Source organism: Lontra canadensis, unplaced genomic scaffold, assembly GCF_010015895.1.
Source record: "Lontra canadensis isolate GAN:19392208 unplaced genomic scaffold, GSC_riverotter_1.0 scaffold21, whole genome shotgun sequence".
Taxonomy (NCBI): Eukaryota; Metazoa; Chordata; class Mammalia; order Carnivora; family Mustelidae; genus Lontra; species Lontra canadensis.
In genome coordinates, this window is record NW_022631015.1 from 22,968,100 (window position 1) to 22,989,415 (window position 21,316).

The 21,316-nt window shown below is 45.2% G+C and overlaps 1 protein-coding gene across 8 annotated transcripts in view; it reads right to left on the reverse strand.

Moving 5' to 3' along the window:
- The window catches only part of CARMIL1 (capping protein regulator and myosin 1 linker 1), a 297,839-nt gene that overhangs the window by 108,840 nt on the left and 167,683 nt on the right, over positions 1-21,316 (reverse strand). For all 8 annotated transcript variants that reach the window (XM_032861665.1, XM_032861664.1, XM_032861663.1 and 5 more), the window contains exons 13-17: positions 14,027-14,130; positions 11,497-11,574; positions 11,284-11,360; positions 8,180-8,284; positions 3,845-3,914 (exon numbers count right to left, since the gene is read on the reverse strand). In XM_032861665.1, the coding sequence (XP_032717556.1) occupies positions 3,845-3,914; positions 8,180-8,284; positions 11,284-11,360; positions 11,497-11,574; positions 14,027-14,130 (434 nt within the window). The remainder of the gene's footprint in view (positions 1-3,844; positions 3,915-8,179; positions 8,285-11,283; positions 11,361-11,496; positions 11,575-14,026; positions 14,131-21,316) is intronic.

The window sequence follows — 21,316 nt, forward strand, 5'->3', positions numbered from 1 at the left end:
CAGTGTTGTATTCATTTCACATGGACAATATAGTGACTGAACAATTCTATACATTAAATGTTCACGATGGTAAGTGCAGTCCCCACCTGACACCATAGAACGTTATTACAATACCACTGACCATATTTCATCTCTGTAAACAATTCCAACTTGAGAGTTACTTTCCTCTCTCCTCCCAACTGGTCTCAACCACCATCTGAGACAATAGCCATTTATTTTCTGTAACAGCCACACAAACCCGATTTTAAAATTAGCCAGTGGTAAGTAGCTATTGTGTAATAAAAGGAACTATTTACTTCTAAATAGACAAAGACTAGGCAGTATTTCACGTTTGTTCTTTGTTTCCATGGATGGGGTAGACCATTGTATGAGAGGCATTGTTAGGGGATGATGAACTCGTTCAGTGCCCACATCAGCAACCATCCAGCATTATACCATGGACAGGTGACTTTTTTCAGGTCAGCCCCTCACCTCGACTCAGTCATATCTGAGGAAATGACTTCCAAAATGACATGGTGTCAGGGAGAAGTTTTACTTCCCACCACCGCAGGTGGGAAATTTATGTGATCATGGGGAACATGATGTGTGGAATTCTTGCCTGATTTTGACCAGCATGTGTGCAGTAGAGGGGATTGTGTCTAATACGGCTAAAGAGATAATGAACAGAAAAAAAATAGATACATGCATAATTTTAAACTTCCAAGTGGGCGACAGACTTTTTCTGAGAGTACTACCTCAGCTCTCAAGTGTCAAATAATTAAAGGGTTAGCAGTTAATCCTTACATGGCCAAGCATTCTAAGCAGATAACATCACAACCCCAACACCTTTACAGGAGACATTCAGTCCACCGTGCAGAGGAGCAAAGTGAAACCTAGTTAGATCTGGACACCTGTCCGTAAGAAGAAAAATGTGACAAGACACCTAAATTTAGAAAAATCATTTGGTGTTTCACCAACTTCCACGAGCAGCAAGATAAGGTGACTTTACAGACGTGGCTACCGGGACCGTGATCAAGCGTTAACGTGGTGGGAGAACATAGTACCCCAGTAGTCTGAAGGCTTCCCATTTCTCAGCAGTACCACCATATCACAGAATCCATAAATGAATGGCCAAAAGGAAGCCGTGACTACCATCATTGTAACGGCCAACCCTACCATCAGAGAGCAATCATTTGATCTGGATTCCTGCCTTAGTAAGAAAAAAATTATAAAGGAAAAGTCTACTAGCCAGTGGATAGAACCATATGAAATCGCCAACAGTCTGCCATTTCTGACCTACAAATATGTCGATTTTATCGGTTCGCCAATAAAACGGTCTTTGAAGGTTATCCATAGTCGGATCACAAGGGAGTTTAAAGAACAGGCCACATAGCGATTTAACAGGGTTCTCTGGGCATATGGCATCTGACAGCTTCTTTGAGAAGAGAATGTCTAATCATACTTGATGTTCTAATAATTACCCGTATAATTAACAACAATCAGGAAAGCATACTTTCATCATGACTGGCATTAGTAAGCCAGATTATTTCAGCTTTAGACCACACTTTCCTCATCTAGAAGTGTGGGAACCAGATGATCACTTAGGTCCCTTCCTAGTCTGATCACAGAATTAAATGGAAGATGTTGTACCGATCGCAATTCCTCTATTTAATGAGGAGAGTAAAACATTTGGGTCATTCAGTAGTATGAGCTAGAGAGCAGTCAAGTTTATACCAATCTGCTTTTTTTGGATAGAATAACCCTTCCTATCTTCACTCTTCTTACCCCTCCCCCCATACAAAAGTTTTCACTACTACCAGGTTCTGTAAGAAAGTACTGGTAAGCAATTAATTCATATTTACAGCCTTGGTTTCTATTATGTGGTCTATCTCCACAAATAAAAGCACAGTAGGGGCGTCTGAGTGGATCAGTCAGTCAAGTGTCCAACTCTTGATTTTGGCTCAGGTTGTGCGATCGACTGCCCCCCGCACCGGGCTCTGTGCTCAGTGTGCTGGAGATTTTCCCTCTGCCCCTCCCATTCCTGTTCTCGCTCTCTAAAATAAATAAATAAATCTTTTAAAAAAAAAAGAAGAAGAAGAACACTGATTTACACATGAAAATTTGATTGTGTAGGTTTTTAGGGGTTTTATGTGTTTTGTTTTTTGTTCTTTTTGGCTTTTCTTTTTTCCAAACAAAATGACTGCTAAATCACACACAGTTGGTGCTAACCCCAGCTCAAAATTTAAAAAAAAAAAAAAAAAAAAAAAAAAAATCCTGCACTTAAAAATTACATGATACTATTTCATACTTGTCAGGTTCTAGAATTTTCAGAGAGGTAAAGCAACAGTCTTCAATATTTGGTGTTAGGCTTGGTACCTGGCGTTTTTTTTAGGACCTAAGGGAAATACAAAACGAGTAAGATACTAATAGTATCGTCCAGAAAGTTACAGCCTAGCGGGAGAGCACAAAGGTGCTAAGTGAACAGTTATACAAGATACCATAAGGGTCACCGTCCACATACATGTCACCATCATTAAATGCCAGACAATCAGAAAAGAACAAGATCACCAAGGGCTGAAGCAGTCGGGGAAAATTCTACAGATACACAACCGTAGCAAATAACCCTTACATGTCCCAGATGCCCTGGAAGCACTTTGCAAAGAAGAGCTCCTCTAAAGCCCTAACGAGCCATTGGGAGAGGCACTGATGTCTCCATTTTGCAGACGCAGACACTGAGATTTCGGCGTAGCACTTAATTCGTGTGGGACTGCGTAACTAGTAAAGGCTAAACTCAGATCGAACTCCAGGAGTCTGCTATAGGCATGGAGGACACTGGACTTGAGCTAGATTCTTGGAGAGGGGAACCTCGGGAAGAAGGAGGACCTGGCAAATGTGTTCCAGGAAGAGAGAACAGAGGGCATAAAGGCCCAGGACCAGGAATGAAGGGACCTCACCCTCAGCCCTATTTAGAAGGAACCACATATGACATGGTGGGTAAAGCAAGGCTCTGAAGGGGCCGGGTGGCTTGTACCTGGGTATTTTCTTTTTTTTAAAGATTTTATTTATTTATTTATTTGACACACAGAGAGAGAGAGCGAGAGAGGGAACACAAGCAAGGGGAGTGGGTGAGGAAGAAGCAGGCTCCCCACAGAAAAGGGAGCCCGATGCGGGACTCAATCCCAGGACCCCAGGATCATGACCTGAGCCGAAGGCAGCCGCTTAACTGACTGAGCCACCCAGGTGCCCCTGTACCTGGGTATTTTCTTACTGGTCTCCATACAAACTGAAAGTCTCAACGTTGTAAAAGTTTGGGGACCCTCTGAAATGTAGAGGCTCTTGGTCTCAAATTATCTTGCTGATCTTTGGTAGGAAGGGTCTGGAATGGCTGTAATTTTGAGAAGCATCTTAATTTTCCTGTTTTAAATCAAGACATTAAAAAATAAGACGAATGACAAGACAGCCATTCTCTTGCAAACTCTCTGAATCCAAGTCAGGTCACACCCATCTGTCCCCCATGAGGGGTGCAGAATGTGACTTTTTCATAACGGTAAAGCTAGTTTATGGCTTTTGTATCTCAAGGCTTCATCATAAAATACTTAAGCAATTGGCGTTAAGAATGAATTTAAAAAACCCAAAAAACCCAAGTCATTAAAAACACACTTGAATGCTTTCTGAATGGCATTCTGCGGCTGTTTGTAGATAAAACTTGCAAAATATAGAACACCAGAACCTTCTGCAAGATGTGTGTTTTTCTGCTTCATTTATCCCCTCTGGATTCACAGGATCACACTTCTTCCAGGAAAGAGGCAAAGCGTTTTGGAGGCTATTCTAATCCCTGCCACCCGTAGTCTGAACGTGTTCTTACCTCACAATTGCTGAGATCAAGAGAGACCCCCTTCAAGTTATGATTGCAGGCCAGGCCCAGCAGCAACGCTCTGCGGGGAGAAAACACACACATTAGACACAAATTCCACAGGCTGCGCCAAAATATGTTCTCCTGCTGAATGGAGTCCAGAGAAGGTCAAGCACCAAGTCGGGTGTTAGAATGCCAGCCGCATGTCAGCCTCTCAGACGCAGTGAGAGAATGATGCTGCGACATTCTTCTCTTTGGCGCAGAGTAGGCCATTCCGAATGGCGGGACTGCTGTTCCCGGGCAAATAAACCGACAGTACCCCTAACCGCATGCTGAAATTAAATTGTGTTCCCTGCAGATCAATTCCCACCTGCATCTGCTTGAGAACACCTTTAATATTATTTAGAAAATCACTGGGCAGTTGTGATTAGAGCAGCAAAGTAACACTGGTTTTCCCCAAGGAGCAGATGGATGGTGGGGAAGTCAGGCTCCGCGGTATCCAGGATCGGGGACTACCGTCTGGGGAGGGGTGTCCTCCCCACCCCCAGCATGTACGGAAGGAGGCAGGAAGACAAGAGCATGGGAGAGAAGGCCCAAGTCTGGAGTCTGAGTCCAGGAGCCTGCTTGTGTGTCCAGCTACAACCAGCTGGGCTCAGGGCAAACCACATCACCCCCGTGAAGAGGACTGTTCTGACTGCACGCTGAGGAGACCGGACGATCACGTGGCTCGAGTCTCAGAATGGATAGGTTCCATCTGCTCAAGTCAGCCCGGTAAAACCCAACACCCTTCACTGGGCTTGATGCAAATATCTCACATAGGCTCACACCCATCAGTCATCCTGAAGGGATCAGAGACCTCAACCAGACCCCCGGGAGAAGCACATGGGGAGCACCAGAGGGGGGTCCTGTTCTGGGGCAACACGTGTGTGTGTGTGTGTGTGTGTGTGCGCATGTGCGTGTGCGCATGCACCACTGTAAGACAGGCAGACAGGAGGGAGTACTGGGGGGTAGACCCCAGGGCCGCCTCCTTGGGGGTGACTACCTGCTTCTCAGTGTGCCCAGGGAAAAAAGGACCTCCACCCCCATAAGAGTGAGTTGGGAAGGCGACTCTTTCACACCAGTCCCCGGGATCTCCCCTTCTGGGGACGCTCTGGCTGCATCTACCCAAAGAGCAAGAGCACCCATGGGGCGCGTGGAGCCCACAATCCAGTAAGAGGGCTGGAGGCGGGTAGTGCCTTTCCTCTCATTCCTTCAAGCTGGCTCACCAGTCCCTTATTCTAAACGCCGGCCGAGGAGAAAAGCTGGGCAGCTCTCATCTGTGGGCATGCTCCTGTTTCATTTCTTACTAAACTGCTCCTTTCCCCAACAAGTGCTGTTCCCCCTTTCCTTCTTGGGGGCAGTATTGAGCCGCTGAAAGTGCCTGGGACTGAGAACCCAAAGGCCAGCCCTGAGGTCCTGGCTCTGTACCCACAGTGGAGTGGCTCCCATGACGTCACCCGTCACTTTTCTCCCATCTCGGGTGCTCGTCAGCAAAATGGGACAGTCAGCACATTCCCAAAGAGGTCCCTTCGAGTTCGAATATGTGCTGAGTTTCTAGAATTTAGCCACATATTTGAACACTCTATTCTTGGAAGGCTTACATGGAAGGGAAATTCTCCCTGCTCTCCTGACATGTAGATTAAGGCCCGGGAAATAATGCTGCCCTTTTAGATATTTAAGGACAGTACAGGAGACCAGAGATGAAGACAGACCAGCTCGGAGACTGGTAAAGACGAAGAACCCACAGCAAGTGTAAAACAAAACCGGAGGGAACGAGGACGAAGCCTAAGGCACACGGGGACAGCTCTCGGCGGGAAGCATCGTTACTTTCACCCAGGGATGGAAGAACAGCTTTAACGAGTGTCCATCAGTCTCCATTGTTGCAACACTGGTTAAGACAAGAATTTGTATCTCATTTCGCCAGCTCTGGACATGTGATGCTAGTTAGGATTCCTGAGTAGATCATGCAATAGGTTTCTCAAAAATACTCAGCCGGGGAGATGGGGAGAAGGGGGGCCATGTGACAGGGAGCAAGGAATGGCACAGGGAAGCAGGGATGGGGGGAGGAAAGTGAAAGCACCAGCATGAGCATAATCAGGACCTCGGGCCTCGCTCTGAGTGATGCAGGAGCCAGGAGCGTCCTCGGGATACACGAGAACCTCGCTGTTCTGAAGACTGTAGGAAACATGAGGGACAATGTCACCAGGCTCTTTACTAAAGCCCCTGGGATACTTCATCGTGGCCTGACACGTCTGCAAGGAAAAAGCACAGCTGCAAAGTAGGCAGTCATATTCTCTGCATTGCTTTTGAAGAAGCCCCAAATGGTGGGAGACTTCTACAGGACACGGTGATGTCCAAATGGAGAAGGCTTCTCTCAGAAGAAGTTGCACTGCTTTAGCATATTTTCTTATGGCTCCTGACCCCCACCCCTTCAACAAGCTAGGGTCTCTGTCCGTACCTCTTGGTGCAGGGGAATGTGGTGGGCGAGGCACATCGGGAGCCCATGGCCACTGGTGGCCACTGCCCGGCACTGCGATGTGCCTCCCAGAACCCCCCAAGCCATCAGTCTTCCTCCAGGGCGTGACCTCGGCCCAAGAAACGTGCCCCACGCCAGGTAAACCCCAACACCTCAGTTCTGTTATCTCTTTTCAAGTTCTGGCCTCACATTAAATGTAATTAATTATTATTTTTTAATAATTTTTAATAATTAATTAAATAGTAAAAATTTAGAATTTTGCTTACAGAATCTTCAGCCACGGAACCTTTTCCCTCACGTTAAGATTTTTACTAAGTGAAACACAGAGCTGAAGAGATTACTGACAGGACACTATTAAATATTCACATAAATAACAGGCCACAAGATTTAACAGTTACAAAATAACTCTTGAGGTATAATTTTTATCCACAGGTCTCTATGCTACAAGGTACACAGTAAAACCCAGTGCTGTGGTGGTGTGGAACATTCTACAGAATCACTGATGCTAACCAGTGAAGAGCTACTCTATATTTCACAGGACCGAGAACACTGAAAGGACTGGAGTACCGGGTATCTGTCAGGAACTTCCGAATAAGCAATCTCGTAGCGATACACTGAGGGCAAGGATCAGTCCGGATCTGCTTTCTACCCAGCGCCCTCCTCATGTCTGGCATGGTGTAAATGCTCCTAAATATTAGTTGAATGAATGAATAAGTGAATGAAGTAAATATGACTAAATTCTTATGGATCCCTCTTTGGAATACTGATTCCATTAGTTTGCTTAATAGCCACACAATCAGCCTCATCGTGAGACCTTTACTGTTTGGAGCTGTTGCATTTACAGACCTCTAATATATTCAGTCAATGTTTAAGAAGGAGGCCCGCTGATGACCACTGGATTTTTCTCTTGGCACTGGACTAGATCTACTATCCTTAAAGACGTTCAATTGTTCTGGTCTTACAAATTGTTTTGGTGCCAGAGGAGATACTGCGATCGATTTCACACCTCTCGAAAGAAAAAAGGCAAGTCACAAATTAGTTGAAGATTAATTTGCTAATAAAATGAATAGCAGACACTGATTTTAGCACATCATACAAATTACAAGGGAAAAATTAAACGCTGATTTACATGCCAGCTGGGGAAAGGAGAAATCTGTGCATGTATTTGAACATGTGTGACCTGTACATGTTCGTAACTACCCGAAAATATGTTCTTTAGACTCAAAGGGAATTTGATCCTATAGCCCTTCTGATTATTTCTGGCCCTGGTGAACAGAAATTTCAAGGACGACAAATTATCCTCAAAACTTATTTCAGTTAAAGAGCTCAACTTCCCCGCTAGGGATACTAACCCAGCCAAGTAAACACACGGAACAGACAGCCTCTGCTGACTGAGGTAATTCAGGAACTAAAGTATCTGAAAACGGATTCCGTTGCATACACACTGTGCACAGAGTTTACTATGCTTAGGAGAAATATGGAGAATAAGTATTGATTAGAACACACATGAAAATACCTAAAGCAGGCTCAACAGAGGTTAACGCAAAAGCAGTGATACCCGGGGGGACAACGTCTACGGATCAGTGACAACTGCCAAGATCACAAACCAAAGAAAGGTTTTCTTTCTCCCCTCGAAAATGCAATACTATCAACAGGGCACAATGTCTTCAAAAAGAATGTGATCTCCTTTTTGTGCCCTGAAGTGAGAAAGGCATTTTCATCTGCTTTGCCTGTCTTAGGATTACGTGTCTTCTGCTTCCCCTTCCCTCAAGCACATTCATAATAACAAACTGAATGTTAAGAGATCTGGAGAAAATGAATTAACGACTCACTTTAACGGCTCAGGAGACAGTTTTGTGCCTGAAAGGTTGAGTTGCATCAGAGACAGGGAGCTACTGAAAAACTGTTTGAAGGACGGGGGCACTTCTTTTCCTTTCCTGAAAAACAAAACGTGAGAGTCATACCAGAAGTTACACTTGGGGTCTGGTACCCCACTTCTGGCTTGGCAAAGGTACCCACTGGTTATTCAGACACCGGGGGAAAAAAATCCATGACTCCATTATATTTTCGGGAGAAATTCAAAGGTAAAAAGAAACAAAATGTCTAGAAGCTAAATAAATCCAATACCATCAAAGGAATGATGTGAGAAGTTAAGACATTTCATTTAAGTCCTTAAAACTACCGCCATTCTTTGTAGCCAAGGATCTCAAACTGTGTTTTACCCATAGATCTCTTGTTGGAATTTTTAAGAAACTAGAGGTAAAAGAGGATGTCTATTTCTTACAATTTATTTTTATTTTTATTCATTTATTTGACAGAGAGAGAAATCACAAGTAGGCAGAGTGGCAGGCAGAGAGAGAGGGAAGTAGGCTCCCCGCCGAACAGAGAGCCCACCATGGGACTCAACCCCAGGACCCTGAGACCACGACCTGAGCCGAAGGCAGAGGCTCAACCCACTGAGCCACCCAGGCACCCTATTTCTCACAATTTAATGAGCTTTCCCTCTGGGTGGCACTGAATACTAAGGATCATTACACGTGCTGGGCAAAACTGTTAGACGCGGCCCGTCTCAGGTGCAACAAGACATGACCTAATGTTGAACTCAGGAACAACACAAAGTCTGATTGGCATGACGCCTGCTCACCTCCTACATCCATAGGGCAAATCTAATCATTTCCAGGCCAAATATTAAAAAAAAAAAAAAAAGACAACTCCAAAGGAGATGGCTACAGACTGCAAATATGGGCCCTTCTTATGGCAGAAACTGTACATCTCAGAAAGAAGGCAGAGTCCATGCCACACTAGGAGGGTCTTGGGAAAACAAGAGCCCAGGGTCGGAGTTGGAACGTGAACCCTTGGCTTGTTTTGCTCTATCTGCTAGAAGTGACGGCAGGACTGAGCGAGTCCCCATGCAGCAAGCAATCAGCTGGGCAGAGAGGAAGCTCTCAGTTAATCGTAGTTATTCAGACTCTCAGGGCAGAGGCGAGGCTAGTGGTCTAGCTCAAGCACGTATTTCCTGTACAGGGTCCAGGAAAACCTGTCAACGTTGGTTTTAAAACAAGGTAATTTCAGGCTACCTAAGAACAACTACCTAAGCAACCAGAATCTCTACGAGGTTGACAAATAAATTTTGTCAAGAGGAAAGAGAATTCTGGGAGAATATATATTAGATGTTCCAATGAACTCTGGTGCCTATAGTGGAACGACATAAGCTTGTATACTCCTGTTCGTTTTTGATGATAAATGTTGCTAAAATGCTTGCTGAATATACTTCTACTACTTGACTGGATGTCTACTGTACCAACATTTTCAAATACCCACTGCCCCTTCCCGTGGGAGGACCACACTTCATTCCCCCACTGCTGGCAGGCGTGGCCAGGCAAGTCCCTTGGCCAAGAGGACATCCCATCAGACAGAAGTGACGTGTGTGACTTCCAGAAGGAAGCTGCACCAGCTCGTATGAGCTATAACTCTTTTTCCTCTGCTACGTGGCTAGAGATCTGCCTTCTGGAATCAAGGCAATATGGCCACTCACAAGCGACATGTCACAAGACCACCACTGCAGAAGGCCATGGAGGTGGGGGTGGGGAGGGAGGACCATTCATTGCTACAGAGCGACTCACCTCCCCTGACTGATACACATAGGAACAAAAGTATGAACAGCCTGGCTGACAGTCCACAGCTCAGGGTACACACATGAATTTCAAGGTAATTACTAAGGGCTGGCTAGGACTGTGCCTCGGTGACGGGCTGGGTATTTAATCACAAGCTCTCACTGGATAAGTGAGGTCCTACTCTGTAAGCTTAAGAGCTCTGGAGGCCAGTCTGGAGGCCAGTTGAGGTGCTTGTGGCATATTTTTGCTCCTGTAAAGATTTACTTCACCACTGAAGTAATGGACTGACTGCGCTTTAAAACATAGAATAATTTATTTGCGAGGTGCAACTATAGAATAAAGCCAGCCGAACAACCGAAATTTCCAAACAAGTGAGGGTTATGCCTTTGAATATAATATACCATATAAAATGGAGGTATTTCAAGCAGTCAGCAATTCTCCCTATTATTAAAAAGCACATAATGACGAAAATATTGTTTGTGATCTACGGTCAATATTCTGAATGCTAAGGGTCGTACAGTATTAACACACTGGATGGTCCCAGAATTTCACAGGTACGAACCCCAGGTACTCTTGTTAACTCTTCCTTCTTTTCCCTCCATTCTAAGTTGCTGCTGTTTGTGGATACTCGCTGCTTCTAATCCAACGCCCTACACCGCAAACAATTCTAAGTCAGGAAGCAGAAGTGAGGTGCTCAGGCTGGCCCTCCAATTCTACAAATTAAAATTCATGAATCCAGGGGGAACCTGGGTGGCTGTCAGCTAAGTGGCCGACTCATGATTTTGGCTCAGGTCATGATCTCAGGGTCGTGGGATCAAGCCCGCATCGGGCTCTGTGCTCACTACAGAGTCTGCTTGATATTCTCTCTCTCCCTCTCTCTCCACCCCTCCTCCATGCTCCATGCTTGCTCTCTCTCTAAAATAAATAAATAAATGTTTTAAAAATTTTTTTTCATTTAAAAAAAATGCAGGAGTTTGGGGCGGGCTATACTCTTTGCCCTGCAAGGGAGTTTATACTTGTTTCCCAGTTTGTTGTTGAGAAGCCCCTTCTAGAAGAGCTTTTCCTGTATGAAGAGAGAGTGCCCGTCCCGTGGGACAAGCGGCTGTCAGCTCACACAGCAGCTGGGGGGGACGGCGAGGAACATCCCATCACACTGCAGTGAGAAAGTACAACAAAAACTCGAGCTTTCGAGGCCTCGTGTTCACAGATTATGGTTTAAGGCCACCTCCCTGCACACACAACACACATCCTTTACCACTCTGTTTTCAGATCACGATAACAGACACTCCTGGAGGACAAGGGTGGCAGGTATAAACCCATACCGGTGCGAGAAGACAGCTCTGGAGAGATTGAGCACGGCTAAATACTGGAGGCATCCGCGGAGAAGAGCTGCGCAGACCTGAGAAGGAGAGAAGGTGCTCTCAGCTCCCAGGATTTCGGGGCCTAAGAGACAACTTTATGACAGAGAAAGCCCTCTCTTGATCCCCCGTAAGTGGCTGCTCTGACACCCCAGCCCAGTATCCAAAAAACATTACCATGTCCAGGGAACATTCCGTGTTGGATAAATCCAGATGAGCAATGGCATTGGGCTGGGCCAAAAAACTGTACATGTACTTGAGATAAAACAAACAAACAAACAAAAAACACATTAGGATCTAGAAACACACACGCACGCATTAATATTTTAAAAAGAAGTTACCCACGTCCTCCCATAACCATTCTCTACTCTTCCCAAGAGGACGAGCAGGATTTCATGTCCTTCCATGGCCTTCCCTGAGAGCAAAGTTCCAAAGAATATTTAAAATAATATTATGTCTGAGTTAAAAAAAAAAAAAAAAAGGCCAAATGAACTCTTGGCTGCCAAACCCCCTTTTGTTACACATGACTTAGTTTTCCTGATTAGCTCGATTTTTATAATTTTGGAGCAGCGCTAATTAATTTTAACTGCTACGATTAAAATACCACCTGAATAGCACTCACCCTCTCAAAATGCTAATCACTTTTGAAAGTGTTCAAAGATCCACTAATTTGAATTTGAACCATCAGATGGTCTCAGGCTATACTCTCTTCCATCCAATGCAACGATTTTTTTCCACCCTTAGTTACTTCCAAAATCTAATAAGAAAGGGCTGGATGGCACTGTAAGTTTAGGTTGTTGTTGTTTTTTTTTTTAATTTCACACACAGTTCAGACATGTCAGGTTTTGAAGGGTCACAGTGCCTAAGCTCTCCCCTTATTCCTGAGCAAGACCATCAGTACAACAAATGGAAGAGTCCTCGGCTCTTCTCTACTTGCCCCGAGGAGCCACAGCCAGAGTTTACCGAGAGCAAACCGAGTCCAGGCTCCTGCCCCCAGGAAAACAGCTACATTCTTCTTAGCTTCTCTGGATGTCACCAGATCCTCGCAAAAACTAATGAGCTTACACTGAGATGTCCTCATCCTTAGTAAAGACTCACGGTGCAGTGGCTTAGCTCTATCATGCTTGAGCAAAATCCTCTCTACCAAATCGGAAAAGCAAAAGATTCGCCTGTAAATACTTTAGAGTAACTAGACACACACAACAGACTGGATTATGAGAAGTTCTGATCCAGAAAAATAATTTGCTCTCGCTTCTGTAACGATCTCTGCCTCTCTTGGGCTTTGCAGGGCTTGTGGGTCCCCTCTTGGCCACCAGGGGGGGAGCTCTAATCACCCTCGATTGGTGACAAGACCCTTCTTTGCCAATAGCGCCTCTCCAAAGAGGCAGGTCCAGCTAGGCCCCTGGCCCTGAAGACAGGGGCCGGGTAAGCCCTTCCCTGCACCTGCTGGATGGCTCCCAGAACCTCCCAGAACCTGTCCAGGGCTGGGAGCCCACTGCCACAGGCCTCGAGTTTCCACTTCCCTTTCCCCAGAGGTAAGCGGGAGCAAGACCCACTCTGTCTGAGAAAATCCTGGGCTGCTTTGCTATCTACCTTAAGTGACTATTAATGTCCCTATATTAGCAGAGTCTTATTATTTAATCTTCAGGCTCCTCTTTTATCCCTCCATTTCCCTAGTTTGCCACCGTAACGTCTTAGTGATCTCCCATCTGACTTCCGGTTTCATCTTGGGAGGAAGCAGACCCATGAATCATCATGGAAAGTGATAACTAACATGGATCGGCCATGCACTGAAGAAAATCATGGCACACTGGGAACCAGCGTTGCTTAAAATGGGTTCAAGTCAGGGAGAGGGAAGAAATTCTACAATAAACTGTGGCAATATTCCCTGCCTTACAGGGAAAGTAAAACACAAGGGAATGGGAATAAATTTCACAATGGTTCTCACCCCCATGAAGAGGCAGAACACACATGAGGAGGATTCTTTGAAGACGCACACTTGTTGTAGGCCCTACACGACAAGGGAGCATTTCTTCTAAATTCTATCACAGAGACCAGAGGGGACAACTCCCCAAATCTGAGAGTGAGATCACACCTAATTCACTGTACCAATAAAATCTGCCAGACATTTATATTACTGATTTAGCTGCATGAAAGTCTTATTTCATCATAGGGGAAACTTTTTGCCTTTAAATTCGAACTTATTTAATGAGTGGCTCCAATGTATTCCCAAACCCTCCCCTTTCCCTACTGTATTCATGGAATATAGGACTGGACTTTATCCCAATATCCTTTTTCAACTGTAAACTATTAAAACAAAACAAAACAAAACAAAAAAACACCTGTCTTCTCAACAATATTATTTAATGATGAAATCATTCAGTTTACATTTCCAATCTTTCTTATCAGACAAATATAAGAGGTTCAATAATGGTTAAAAGGAAGTGGGGGAAAAGGTCCTTCAGAAAAAGTGTTTCCAAAAAGAATTCACACTTTAGCAATATCAAGTTAACAGAGGAAAACATCTATGTGTTAGACTACATGTAATTAAGGACGGCTCTGGAATTTTTCTCTAAAACACATCCTAAGCTCATAACTAAATGATCTGAAACTCTCCTGATAAGAGAGGAAAGCCATGTTTGGAAATTATTCCAGGTCTATGGAATACAGTGTCTTTGAACATGACTGTGAGGAAAGGAAAACTTACCGAGAGGTCGTCTCCGCGGAGGACGTTCCCTGAGAGGTCGAGATGGGTAAGGGTGGTGGCGGTCAGCGGGTTGGCACTGAGTGACTGAGAAAGGCTATTCACCCCTGCAACATGGAGAAGACCCAGCTCGTTTTCCACTCCGGGAAACAAAATGAGGTTTGGGAGTGTCTATAAATGGCCCCATCAGATTGCAGGACTGAGGTTAGCCACAAGTACTGTCCCCAAAGGTAGGACTGTCTTCTTCCCACCTCCCCTCGGGGAGAACGGCAGAGGCAAGGACACAGCCATCTCACTGAGCAAGAGAAAGAAACAGAATTGGCTTCATTCTGCTCCACTTCTGATGTGGCTGGAAAGGCTGTGACTTGGAAGTGCCAGAATGAGGCACGCGAGTCGAACTGGTCATTTCCAGCTTTCTCTTAATTCTGCTTGGTGCCCCTGACTTGGGTGTGTGGGATTTAAGTGATACGGTGGTGCCTACAGGCACTTCTCGCTATTTAAAGTACTTAGAAGTTAACATAGGAGTCAGATAACTGTTCTACCTAATACATCATTCCCAAGGCAAAATTCAGAGGGAAAGGGATTTTTCAGAAAGAGCGAGAACACGATCTGCATACAATATAAGCAGCAATCAAAAGCAAAAATGGGTAATTAACACTCTACACACTACTGACACACGTAACATAAAAAGCTCGGATCAGAGTCCACTGAACGGAACAGAATCTCGTCACCTCCAAAAACCAGGAATAAATACACGAGGAGGGCGAGAGCGTTCTGTGGGGGGAAAATCACGTTCTTTCCTACGTGGTAACAGTCACGGAGGCACGTGTGCTGGTGGGTTCTCCTCAGGCCACTTCTCTCCACGGGGAGAGGAAGGCTCTAGAAGGCAGTCCCTACAGAATGGGAGCTCAGGGGCACCTGGGTGGCTCAGTGCGTTAAGCCTCTGCCTTCGGCTCAGGTCATGATCTCAGGGTCCTGGGATCGAGTCCCACATCGGGCTCTCTGCTCAGCAGAGAACCTGCTTCCCCTCTCTCTCTTTCTCTGCCTATTATGTGATCTCTGTCTGTCAAATAAATAAATAAAATCTTTAAAACAAAAACAAAAAAAGGGGAGCTCAGCAGAGTCTGGCCTTTGTGGGGATTGGAAGAAGTCAACACACACAGCACCTCGGATGCTCATTCTTAGGGTAACAGGGATGGGGACATAGCCAAGCTCTTCATGTCTCTACGGTCCATAGTTCCAACGTGTGTAGTTTGGAAATATGGTGATTTCTAAACTGGATGTACATTCAAAAATTTTTTTCCAGCCAAATTCTGAAAAACCCCAGCCTGTCTTGAGCACCCTATAGGGAGACAGGGAAGAGGGGCGAGTCCACACTTGCACAGACCTTCCTCAGGATAAGGGACGGGGGTTTGACCTGCCAGTGGGCGTCAGAATTGGCCACAGTGGCGGAACACAGAGAAGCCAGGAAAAAAGCAGAAGGTCCCAAGAACAGCCTCGCACAGGAGCGGGTCTCTGCTCCAAGGGTTTGGAATGTTTGGTGCATGGGACTGATGAAAGGGTTACTATCTTATCCTCCGCCTTTGGGGGGTTACACGACTGACTGCAGAATGTCTGTGTCTGATAAAGACAACTGCGCCATTTCTCAGGGGTGACTGTGCCTCTGGGTATTGGGAGAGAGAGAAGAGAAAGAAGTACAGAGGGAAAAATATTTTAGTTCCGCACCAGGAAGCAGATCTTGGCTATCAATTCAACATTTGTTAAGTGCTCGTAAAAATGTTTATAAAATGCTGGGGATTGGGAAAGAAATGTAAATGAGACCCATTCATTGCCCTTAAAAAGTTCAAAGACCATCAAGAAGGAAACAATAAATTCCAGCATGAAAAATCAGCACTGCACAAGGAATATGTATTCACTGCAACAAAAGTTTATCTAAGACCGACTGTCCTCCAGGCATGGGCTTTTGAGACCCTGGATCTATGACGTTACCCTCGAAAAGAGAGTGGAATGAGAGACACAGTCAAATAATCATAATTCAGTGAGGTTGGTTCTATCAAAGAGGTGAGAGACAGGAGCTTGGCAATGAAGGTGGTGGTGATTTGATTCATGATGCTGGATAAAAGGAACTTGCAATGGCCTACAGAAGGTTAATTTCTGGAGGTAACATCTTCAGTGGGTACCGTTACTGGTAGTACTAGTGTATTTTGTAATGGAATAATTGAGTCGCAAGCATGGAGAATACCAGACTGTCTCTCATCAAGAAAATCATTTGTAAAATCCCTTCCTTAGTGAGGTATAACAAAGCTCAACAAATAAATTCCAAAATTAGAAGGTCAAATGAGTCTTGACAGGAAAAGGCTCCTTGACAAGTGTGGGTGCTTGGCAGTTGGCCAACACCTGAACAGAATCAGGAGAGAATTATATTCTCAGCTCAGCTTCGTGCCACTAAATCAGAATGAAGGACTTCCGCCCCCACTTCTGGAGCCCACATCCACGTGAGGCTTATGTTAACAGGCACAAAAACATCAGGAAAATACAAAAAATATAGGATGGGAAAAAAATCAGGGCTCTCACAACTCAAACTCAGCGGATTTACATGCCATTCTCGATCCCGGCTGTCTAGTGATTGTGACCGTGCTTCGTACTTATTATTGTAGTGTTTACAGCTGGAAAAAGGTGGTACCAGATGGCCTTGCACTGACGTAATCTGGCAACCAGCAGGATATTTACTAGAAATCCAGAAAACTATCATTTAGCTAACATCTGAGGGAGAGAAAGGGTATTTAGAGACAGTGGGGATGTCATGGGGAGATTTTTAAAAAAATCTGTCTTGAATTACGGAGCCATGAATATACATGTTTTCACAGAAGTAAAATACAAATGTTAGTCAAATTCAGCAAAAGATTAAAACTGCAGTGTAATCTGAGTTGTTGTGAATCTTCAAAGCTTTATAATACTACAAGATAATCTGCAAGAATAATGAAATCCTTTAAGAAATTCTCCTTTTTATGAGGAAAAAAAAAACAACCCAACATTTCAAGACATACATCTCTTAGGAAGGACAGTTTGAAAATCTCATTAAACAATATTAACTCTCAAAACACATATTTTAATGTATACAAACTTTGTGACAGAGGGAAGATAAACGTGACATGATGACCTTTATCTGGGAAGGGCATGGGGAACATGGATCTGTCCTTGCTCAGGAGGAAGCTGAGGACCTCTGCTCTGCCTGGGGGACCTCCCACCCTCATGACACCTGGAGGGACAGGGACATAGTGAGTGGTGGCACAGAGGTACTCCAGACCCCATGTTTGTCCTTGAGAGGATAAACGATCACCACATCCCTCTCTTATCCCTCTCTTTCTGTTTCACAGTCATGAACAAATAAATAAATTCAAGTTGCTCTGCTTGTTTGTTTTAAACATCTCTATCTTAAAAAGAGTTGGACCACACAGCACGGTGATTATAGTTAATACCGTATTGTGTATTTGAAAGCTGCTGAGTGTAGAACATAAACGTTCTCATCACAGGGTAAAAGAAAATTGGAACTGTGTGTTGACAGATGTTAACTAGACTTATTGTGGTGATCACTTCACAATATATAGGTATGAAATCATTATCTTGTATACCTGAAACTAATTTTAAAAAGTTATAACTATGGAGCACATGATAAATAATTTTTTTTTAAGATTTCATTTATTTATTAGAGAGAGAGCAAGACAGAGAGCACAAGCACGGGGAGCAGCAGGCAAAAGGAGAAGCAGGCTCCTTGCTGAGCAGGGAGCTAGATGCGGGACCCAGTCCCAGGACCCCAAGATCATGACCTGATCCAAAGGCAGAGGTTTAACCGACTGAGCTACCTAGGCGCCCAATGATTAATACTTTTAGTGTGTAGGGAATATATATAAATTAGGAAGGAAGATTAACATGGCAAATAGAGAGGTAACAAAGGATGGAAACTAGTAACTTCCTCCAAAAGAAAGACAAACGGCCAAGAAACGGGAGGGTGCAGGGAGTGGGAGTTGGGGGAGAATTTACCTAAGCAAGAAGTGAAGAAACTAAAATTCAAATATCAGAACACTTTGAGGTGCCTGGGTGGCTTAGTCAGTTAACCGTCTGACTCTTGGTTTCAGCTCAGGTCATGATCTCAGTCGTGAGATCAAGCCTCACACTGGGGCTCCCCGCTCAGCAGGGAGTCTGCCCAAAGATTCTCTCCCTCTACCCCGCGCCCACTGGTGAACACTCTCTCGCTCTCTTTCTTAAATAAATCCTTTTAAAAAATCAGAACACTTTTGCTTATATGCTTGACAAAAAATGAAAAAGAATAACATCCATGGGTAGTGGGAATGTGGACGCTTGGACAAAGAACTCGGAGGACAATGTGACAACAAATACACAAAGAAAGCGTTAAAAAAAATGCACGACCTTTGGGATTTAACAATTCCACTTAGAGAAATTTATCCTCAATGAGAAGGTAACAAATGACCAGTAATTACATACAGAAGTCACGTTAGCACTGTTTGCATTGCTGAAAAAGTAGAAACCCCACAAATGTACACTAAGAGCCCACTTAAATCAATTATGGGGCGTCCCCCACATGCTGGAACAGCATATGCGGCCACTGAGAGCACTCATGTGTTTTTGGTCATAGTATACGACGCCGGGAGAAAGTTTACAAAATGGCAAGCGTCCTGTAATACCATCTCTGTGTGTGTCTGTACGTGGGCATACAGACCAACTACGTACAGACAGACAGGACGATTATGTACAGACAGGCCAACGATGTACAGACAGAAGCCGCATGGAAGGACAGGGGCCGGGTGTCAGCGGGGGCAGTCTCCTAACGGTGTGGCACGGGCATGATGAGTAACTGTGGCTTTCTTATTTATACCTTCCGGTATCTTCTAAATCTTTACCATGAATATACAATACATTGATAATCATCCGAAAAAGGTTTCCATGAAACTGATTTGCTGGAGTAGAGAAGTGGTAACGTCACTGGACGGCACTTAGCTTTGAGATCTGTGGACGGCTTCCAGCACCAGCACAAAATACACAGACTCCTGGGCAAATGTGCCCCTTTGGGAAATCACTAGAACACCTAAACCTAACTATCTGCACGTCAAATCATGGGACTTAGAGGAATAACCCCAATTTCAAATCACTCTTAGGGTAACTGTGTGGTAGGAATAAAACAGGACTAGGTGACTGTAACAGGACCCAGGGACTGCTTTGCTGGTGACCCGCTCGCCTGTGACACATGCAGTAGGGACCCAGAACGGGCCAGGTGCCAGAGACACAGCAATGGTGGAGGCAAAGCCCTTACTGTCCGGAAGTTCCCAGGCTAGGACACAATCAACACGTAATTGGAAACAGGCTAAAACAGAGGAATTTGCAAAGTGCGACGGAACAGAGACAAAGAAGCATCCACTTGTGCAGGGTGGGGTGAAAGAAGGCTTCAGGGAGGAAGGGGGACAGATGCTTGGTCTCACAACAGGGGCAGGATTCAGAAGGTCCAGGGGAGGGGACACTGGGGATGTCCAGGGTGGAAGGAGAAGCATGTGAACTCACAGGACAGAGCAAGATGCTGACGGTGACGGGGTGGGGCCCTTTGCGCCCCAAAGTGCACGGTGTGTACATTAACTCACTTTGTCTCACCACCTCTGAGGAGGTACTTTTTTTTCTTTTAAAGATTTTATTTCTTTGAGAGAGAGAGAAAGAGCATGAGCAGGGGAGGAGCAGAAGGAGAGCCATAAGGAGACTCCGTGCTGAGTGTGGAGCCCCACGTGGGGCTTGATCTCACAACCCTGAGATCATGACCTGAGCCAAAATCAAGAGTCAGATCCTTAACTGATGGAGCCATGCAGGTGACCCACAAATCAGTGTTTTATAAAATAAACTGAAGTAGGGATGCCTAGGTGGCTTAGTCGTTAAGTGTCTGCCTTCCACTCAGATCATGATCCTGGGGTTCTGGGATCGAGCCCCACATTGGAGTCCCTGCTCAGTGGGGAGTCTCCTTCTCCCTCTTCCACTCCCCTTGCTTGTGTTCCCTCTCTCACTGTGTCTCTGTCAAATAAATTAATAAAATCTTAACAAAATAAAATAAAATAAAATAAAATAAAATAAACTGAAGCTCTCCAAGAATATATATAAGGGGAGATGTGAGATAATAGAAAATACATATCTATCGGTCTCTGACCCCCATTTATGGAACAAAGTTCCCTAAACCCTCGAGCACTGAGGTCATCTTTTGTTCTAATGAGATGACTGTGGCTGAGCTCCTGGATGGGGCTGGTCACCAGGGAGACCCACCCATGATTAGAAGCTTCCCCCTATACCCATCCTCAAAGAAGAGGAGAAGGGCTGGAGACTGAGATAATACTTGACCATGCCTATCTGAGAAGCCTCCAGAAAATCCCAATAGAATGGGTTCTGGGGGGTTTCCAGGCTGGCCAATGCATCCACACCAGGAGGGTGACACAGCCCAGCTCCACAGGGACGGACGCTCCTGGACTCAGGACCCTCCCACACTTTGTCTTATGTATCTCCTCACCTGGCTGTTCACCTATGTCCTGTATCAGATTCTTTAAGAAACCAGTAAACACAGTATCTTCCTGAGTTCTATGAGCTGCTCTAGCGAATTAACCAAACCTAAGACGAGGTCTTTGGGACCTCCAATAACCAAGGCTTGCAAATGGGGTCTCAAGGATGGTTGGGAGCAGTCTAGTGGGACTGAGCCCTTAACCTTCGGGATCTGGGGCCGACTCTGGGTAGACAGTGTCAGAACTGAGCGAAATGGTGGGACACCCAGCTGGTGTCACCGAGAACTGCTCAGTATGAGGAAAAACCGCCATGCATCCGGGGACCAGAAGGGAAGTGTTTGGTGTGAGTAGTCAAGGAGACACACAGGAAAGGGAAGCACAAAGGAGGGGAAGAAGTCTGGTTTCACTCTACAGGATGAAAGACTTTCCAAGCAGAATATAGAGCACGTACAAAGGCACAATGCACAAAGGGATAAATCAAGCATTATAGGGTGCGGATGTGAAAACATAACAATAGAATGGACAGATTTATGGAACAACCAGATACAACGAGAGGAGGGTAAGTGAAGTCAGCAAAGACCCTGGGGAAGGAAAGGCAATCTCCAGAGGGGGACAGAGCGGGTAGAGGTGTGGTGTAACTGGCCAGTTAGGTTCACCAGTTTTCCATGCAGGAGACCATCCACTTGACAGCGTGTGTGACTGGGGTGGTGGGGGTGGGGATGGGTGAGCAGAGGCAGGGGCAGCCCAG